The 7,959-nt window shown below is 42.1% G+C and overlaps 1 protein-coding gene across 1 annotated transcript; it reads right to left on the bottom strand.

The window, feature by feature from the left end:
* Positions 1-308: 308 nt before the first annotated feature.
* lpar6a (lysophosphatidic acid receptor 6a) lies at positions 309-2,687 on the bottom strand. Its single transcript, XM_068714321.1, has one exon. It carries the CDS (start codon positions 1,831-1,833, stop codon positions 745-747), a length of 1,089 nt encoding a protein of 362 aa, XP_068570422.1. The 5' UTR covers positions 1,834-2,687; the 3' UTR covers positions 309-744.
* Between the last annotated feature and the right edge of the window lie 5,272 nt (positions 2,688-7,959).

Raw genomic sequence — 7,959 nt, 5'->3', positions numbered from 1 at the left:
CAACATGTCATTTGGGTCCATTAGGTCCAAGTTCAACATTTAAAATCATTCCTGTTCCAGCATCAAAAGATAGCATCTTCTTCATTTAAATGACATAAAAGGTTTCAGGCGCAATTGTTTGTTTTAAACAGTCCATGACTTTTATTCATTACTGTGGCATGAGTGCAGTGTGTGGAAATCTGTGTCAGTGCATTTAATGGTCAATAAAGACATAGGCGATAATGAAATGGTGCAAGAACAAAAAAGGCACTTCTGTGAATTATTTGTAATTCACAATTTAAAAAAAAAAAGAAGCCCTGTACAATCAATATCTTGATATAACTTTATGTTAATTTAATAGATGCTAATCTAAAGTTAGCACCACAACTTACCACAGAAATGTTCAAATATACAGACACAAGTAGCATTCAATATCAATATCATAACTGTCCTGCTGTTCAGGGATCACATTCCCCTTAAGGTCACGTGCAGAGTTATTGTGCTTAACACAATTACAAAATACTCCACAGGAAAGGGAAATGAATGAGTAGTCATAAGAAATCCACAGAATGCATGTAGCAATAATACTGCAGAGCCGAGGCTGTCAATGACAAGTCCAAACATTTGCCCTGAGATGAAGATAATACCTCTTTGGCAGGTGTTCCATAAAGCACTCCAAAAACAAACAACCTTCTCATTGTCTCAAGGAGGTTCATTTTCCTAAGGAAAGATGGATTATTCATGTTGTGCGTTGGAACCCCGCCATCACACTGACGACTCATTGTGAAAGACTTTAGCTTTGAGGTTCCTCAGGCTGCACTGCAGGTTAGAGCTGGTTTCTGACTGCAGCGCCTCGGAGAACTTGACGTCATACGAACGGTTCACCTGAGACTTCCTCTTGATGGAGTTCTGGATGGTCTCCGAGGTGAAATAGTACACAATGGGATCAAAGCAGCAGTTGGACACAGCAATGCAGAGGGCTATCGGGTAGATCGTCCGGACCACCGACTCCACAAAGCAGCCTTTTAAAGTTTTAGTGCGGACCAAAGCGTAGAAAACCAAGTTCACATTGTAGGGGATGAAGCAGAAGCAAAAAATGAAGAGGTGCACAATTATCATGCGCAGGATCTTTGTTTTGTTCAGCTTCCCCCCACGATTGATGGTCTGGGGCCGGCGCAGAGTCTGCAGCACCATGATGGAGCAACACACGTTGAGTAGGAGCGGGATGAGGAAGCCCACTGTCTCTATGAATATCACCACCTTGGACAGGTGAGCTTTCCACTGCTTGGAGGAGAAGTTCTCGAAGCAGTAAGTGGCGTTAGTCTTGTTGTTTTCGTGTGAGGTGGTCTCCAGCATGAACCCTGTGGGGAGACTCCCGGAGAGCACCAACACCCACACGGCGACGCACACTATCTTGGCGTTGCGCTTGGTCCGGAGAGCCCTCGAGCGAAAAGGGAACACAATGGCTAGGAAGCGATCCACGCTGATGCAGGTGAGAAAGAGCATGCTGCCGTACATGTTGGTGTAGAAGAGCGAGTTGGAGACCTTGCAGAGCGTGTTTCCGAAAGGCCAGTTCCCGTTGATGAAGTAGAAGATCCTCAGAGGCAGCGTGAAGACAAACAGCAGGTCAGACACGACCAGGTTCATCATGTAGGTCGTGGTCTCGTTCCGCAGCTTCAGGGAGCAGATGAATATGTAAATGGCCACAGCATTGGTGATCAGTCCCACCACAAACACGATGCTGAAGACGGTGCTGTACAGCGGGTACTTGAACCCATCGTTCTTGTGGCAGGTAGGGTTGTTTTCAACCCAGCGCTGGGTGAAGTTGTCCGGAGGGAGGGTACTGTTGTACATTCTGAGAGACAAAGAGTGGCCGGACGAGGGGTGTCTGTTATGTAACGGCTATATAATGAAAGGGCTGCCCTGCACAATGAATTCACCATGAATGGAGAGTAAAGCACAGAACAGTCCTAATCCAGGATACATTAAAAGGACACTCTGTCATCTGATAATTCAGACCATTGGTACAAAGGTTTCTTTCCAACACGACTGCCCCATGTTAGAGAGGACTGCTGCACATGGTCAACATGAGTCCCTGTCTTGATGTAGCTTTCTTGGGGGTTACCTCATATTGAAAAGACCCCAGAGGACAGAGACTCAGGCAAGAGCGTCCTCCCCTCCCCCTGTCCTGTCTCCCGAGCGGGCTGCAGCCCACAAGTTGCAGACTGAGCTTCACTTACTCAGATGGTTCAGTCACACAAAATGCGTCTCCTTTTCACTCAAGACGTCCTCAATTAGCACGAGCCGCTGAGTCCACAAAGGAAAGGATGGTAAATCCACATTCAGGCCCCACAGAGAGAGATGTCCACATGGCAAAAATCCTCTCTTTGTCAAAACTCAGTCCTGTGTTTTTTTAGTGTCCTTTTCAGTTCCAAAGCAGCAAAGTTGTTGTTCGCTTTCCACCTCTCTCACATGGTCCTCACCACAAACCACCAGGCTCATTCAGAGGAGCTCTGGAGACTTGAGTGTGTCACAATGTGAGTGTCTCAATGTTTCCCTCCTCTTTCTTTCTCTTTCTCTTGCTACCTGACTGAGTCCCTCAGTAGGTCTACGTCTCTTCCCCCGGTATGTCTCTCTCACTCTGACAGCCTCCCGAGCTTTTGCTCAGCACACATCACACTCAGACAGAGCTCTTCTTCTCCTTTGTGCCGGTATCACAGGCAGTTTTTGTACTTTGGAAGGGAGAGCAGCTGTGGTGAGCCCTCCCACTGCCTCCCATCTAACTCCTCCTACTCCTTTGTCTGCTCTACAGTTGGAGCATGAATCAACCACCTGGCATGGTAAGGGACTTCATCGGAAGTTCACAACACATGCTCATCATTTGCTGGACTACTGTCACTATAAACACATATTGCTACATACATAAATGTAAATGAAATAAATATTTAAAAAAAAATAGTTTTGAGCTATTCTTACTTGAGCAGTGAGAGAGCAGAAGTTAAAAAAATGCAATATCAAATGTAATACCACCAATATTGAGCTTATTATCAAGCAACATTCTGTATCAAGTAGAGCTTTAAAATGTGCCTTTATAAGGCCAAAAAAAATCTCAAAACATGCTTAGATATTAAAGCAGAACAAGTGCTTCGTGCTGCATCGGAGTTGAAACATAACTTCACCATAATCATATAAAAAGACCAGCCCTGACTCTAAGCTGTGGTGTACTGAGTGACGATAAAAGGCCTCTAAATGTATTTATTCTTTATTCACTATTTATGTTTTTGTGACTTCTTAAACCCTGTGCAACCTCTTACAGCATCTGTGGTGGAATGTACCCAAGTACATTTACTCAAATACTACTTTATACTTCTCTACTTTTTCTTATACTTTATTACATTTATTTAGCATCTCTAATTACTAGTTAATTTGAAGACTACATTATTATATCACCTATAATACAAAACTATTATAATTATAAGTCAATTAAAATGAGCTCCATCTCAATTAGCTGCATCATAAAATGCTGCTGACATATTTATGCACGAGTAATAAAAGTCTAATAATATGATACTGTAATAATATAAAACTGTCAGGAGCCATTGTTTTGCATAACAAGTACTTGTACTTCTGACGCTTTAAGCACATTTTACTCCTATTACTTAACGTAACATCCTGAATGCAGGACTTAAAGGAGTATTTCTATGTTGAAGGTGTTGCTTCTTCTACTTAAAGAAAGACTCTGAATACTTCTTCCACCACTGTAACGCATGAGAGAAATGTAACAAAAACAATCAAGACACTGTTTTTTCCCTCATAAGTCAGGCTGTCAATAAAGACGGGAGGTCAAAAGCGCCCGAGAAGTTCACTAAACCCCTGTAATTGCCGGGGTCGACGGCCTCCACAGGTCTGATGGGCGGAACACCAGAATTGAACCGTCTCCTTGTTGTTTTTGACAGCCTGTGTGGGCAGCAGCTCTGCTAAAGAAGCACTGTTTTATCCTGCAGGAGACATAGAGACGGAACAGAAAGCATTCTCTATTCAGTGCTTTTTCAGCCGCTCATGTCGGCCCATGCCCACAGCTTTCTCTTCACATACGTTCCGAGAAAAAAAAGCATTCAAGTTCTCCTTTAGTAGAAACTCCCCACTTGGCAGCCAGTAAAAACATTGAGGCCTTTGTTGCGAGTGAAGTAGCTTAGCAGGGAGGAATGTGAAGTTTATCAATAATTAGTCTCAGACAACTTGAAAGTGCTCTCAGCTTTGTGATAGGCAGCGCGGTGAGTGAATACTATAAACTGTTTGAGTGTGTTTCTGTTGAGTGACTGTAACTGTGTCAAATGTTCTGCATATTACCTACTGGGGGTTTCAGTAAACCAATGTGTGTCCTGCAGCTAAAACAAGTGCATCTCGAACAAATTCTGAGTAAAAGCATGCAGACATGGGGGGAACTTGTTATTGATTACAATAATATTTCCCCATTTGGAACTGACACCATACAAACATATGTGCTCTAGTTGAGCAACATGACACTAATTCCACAGTGGTCCATTTTGACTTCACAGAGTTACCAACAATAGTCAAACAAATGAAGGGAAATCTTGCAGGGAATCAAAGAGACTGTGGGTGTTTTATGGCCACTGTGCCTCTCTTTGTCACTCCACCACAAAATAAACACCATCAAGGCTAGAATGAAATGTTCAAGAAAAATAGAAAAACCTGTACTATTGTCTTTCGCTCGCAAAATAGTTCCATCCAGCACATAAAAACAGGCTCTTCACATGCGAGTATGCGGTCGCTAAACAAAAACATGTGCCTGAAATCCCTTGACTGGTGAATTTCTCACAATGCCAGGAAACTGTCTGGCACCTCCAAGGCCAAGACCGAAGGCTTTTAAAATAGAAAAGAAAAAAGGCACGAGAAAGATAGCAGGTGACAGAATAACTGTTGTGTAACGATGATCAGAGACGGTCTTCAAACATCACAAATATCTTTAAAAGAATGCAACCGGAATGTGACTTTACACTAAAGGTGTGTTACTCGACGTAGACTGAACCTTAATATTATACTTCTGAATTGAGTCAACGGGTAGCCCCTTTGATATTAGTCAAAGGGAAAAAAATAGAATTTTTTTTTTTATTGTTTATGCAGCTGGTGTTAGTGAGGTTCAGAGGTGCAGGTAGCTGGATGTTGTTACCTCTGGACAGAGCCAGGCTAGCTCTTTCCCCCTGTTTCCAGTCTCTGTGCTAAGCTAAGCTAACTGGGTCGAAGCGGTAGCTTCTCGTACATAACGTGAGAGTGGAGTTAATCTTCTCAGCTAGAAACACTTCCCAAAATGTTGAATTATTCATTCAAACACAAATCAAGTAGTTACTTGACTTCACTTCACTTCAATGGCCTAACTAGAATTTGTTTTTGGCACAGCATGGAAAGAAAAATGCACCCAGTGTACCCTGTCAGTAAATAGTAATAACAATATTACTATTAGCTAAATAATATGAGGTTGTGTATCACATTATAAAATGTCATTACATTTGATGAAACATAAGGACTTGTTTTGGACTCTAAATTTGGGGTTCAACTTTGGGATTTAGGGGACTTAAGACTTGACACTCCCACATGACTTTCAAAACAATGATTCAATCCCACCTCTTGAAGAAGATCTAAAATAACACATCCTGCAATATGAAAAATGAGCAACCCAAATGAAAACTGCTGAACAAATGTCTCACTTGGCAACAAGACATGCTGGACCACGGACAGCTTCACTGCGACCCAAAGGGCTTTTCGGCTCATTCCCTCAAGTTCACCTTGGAAACAGAGGCCGCACAAATGTTGTGCTGGCGTTAACAAATAAACAAATGACAAGTGAAACGGACACAAACCCACAGAACTGCAGTCCATACACCAACCGCTGAGGCCAAGGAAGTGTTTCAGGGCTGCCACAGCAACAAAAAAGGTCTGTGAGTCCAGAGCCCTGACACATCTAGAATCATCATCGAGAATAAAACAATACAAATATGTTTCACCAAAGAGACTAAACGCTTTGAAATGTCCAGAGAAGGCACAGAAGGGAAGAGGTGTTCCATCAGTGAGGCTGTGATACCATTCTCCGGATTTTAACACATTGAATAAAGCTTTTCATGATAGTGAGAATTCTAAATTTATCATCTTTATCAGTTGCACATACGATCACATTTTTTTTGTCTTGACATTTGAAATATAAACACACAGAAGAAGCGTGTGTGCTGCTGGTGCTCTCCCACACAGTTTTATCAACTTAAAAGCTTTTGACTGTTTAGTAAAACAAATACTCCCCACCCGCAAATACTTCACCCTCCCCCACTGACTGCACATATACAGTGGTATAAAAAGCCCTTTTAACCGTACGTCTTATCAACTCGGTGTCAACTTGTCTTCACAACTTTTTTTTTTTTTTTTTTACATGACAGTCTCTGTAGCTCCAAAGCCCCAACAACTAAACCATCAACAGCACTAAACAAACTCATTTTCAGGCAATTTTTGCAAGTCTATGAGTCGGTAAAGTGGTTTGGAAATCAGTAACTAGTGAGTCTGCATGCTGCGTAGCTTATTGTAAAGCGTGACCTACAGTATTTGTGCCTTAGATTCATCATGTAATGTTGCATGTAAGTAAATGGCATGCACCTTAGAAGGAAAAGTCTTTAGTTAAGCTCTGCTTCACTTAAAACAAACATGAACGGGGTCGTCCCGTCTCCTGGCACCGCTGGCCCGAACACCATGTTTGGAATTTAAAGACCTCGGCTGTTGTTTCCATTTTCTGGATGAAGCTCGGCGTATTCCAGCAATTCTTCACCGGAAAAAAAGCCACGCAGATGGTTTCATTCTCCTGCTATATGTGCATGTTTTACATAACGTCATCCTGAGAGAGCTGACCGTGAGACCACCGATGTTAATGTTGTCTCGAGGGCAAAACAAGCCGTACTGCATGCTTGAGTAGCAATGCAGAGAGGTATGTAGGAGGGGAAGACAAGCCAGTCGACGTTTAATTACAGATTTCAAAGAAACTGAAGCGTGAGACTCCAAAATAGAAACTAACACACTATTACAGCCAGAAATTAGATGCAGTGTTATTATCACGAGCCAACCACACAGCAGACCCGAGCTGACCCTGAGAGAGAGAAAGGTTACCAACATTTATAAACCAGAAGAGGTGCAACTCTCTTCTATCAAACCTACAACATCTTGTCAACACAGAGCAGAAGTTCTAGGTGATTCTTTTTCTTGAATTATAGGAAATGAAGTTGGTGGTAAGCTTACTTATTGCAGTAAAGCCATTTCATTGTGACATCATACACAATACTTCTACATTTACAGAGGGAAATATTTTTTCCTCAACCACATTTTGTCTGGTGGCTTTAGGGTCTTTGCAGATTTTACGTACATCATGTATGACCATCTTATAAAATGAACTCCATCCTGACCGGGAACATTTAAATGCTTCTTACACATCAACTCATGTAGCTCTGAATAGTTACATTTTGAATGCAGAACTAATTGCAATTTGTCATTTCTTTTTTTTCAATCAAGTAAGAGATCAGAATTCTTCTTATATGTTTTGGAAAACCAAAGGGCTTTATTGGGATCAAATGAATCCATAATTAATCGCATTTCTGTCACAGTGTCAGAGGGGGGTGGGGGTGGAGGGTGGGGGGCAGTTACCGTTGGCAGCTGAGTGCAGTTCCTCATTCTCTTGTAAAACCGTTGAACTTGTGTGTCAGTTACGTTGAGTAATTTTCCATGACAATGTACATATGTTTAGTCTGAGGCTTCATATAACAACATATTAAGTTGACTGACAGCCTAATTCTGCACTCCATACTATTAAAAGGCCCCTTTCCCGAAGAGACGCGTAAAATGTATGTTTTCTGGCAACTGTAATGCAAAGTTAAAGCAAAGCCAAAATCCGCAGACAGCCTTACACCAAATAAGTCTGATATGCTGTGG

Source organism: Cebidichthys violaceus, unplaced genomic scaffold (genome assembly GCF_023349555.1).
Source record: "Cebidichthys violaceus isolate CVI_PGR_0920_01 unplaced genomic scaffold, fCebVio1.0.p SCAF_1, whole genome shotgun sequence".
In the NCBI taxonomy this organism is placed as follows: domain Eukaryota; kingdom Metazoa; phylum Chordata; class Actinopteri; order Perciformes; family Stichaeidae; genus Cebidichthys; species Cebidichthys violaceus.
The sequence above is the reverse complement of the archived record's forward strand: the minus strand, read 5'-3'. Positions and strand labels throughout refer to the sequence as shown.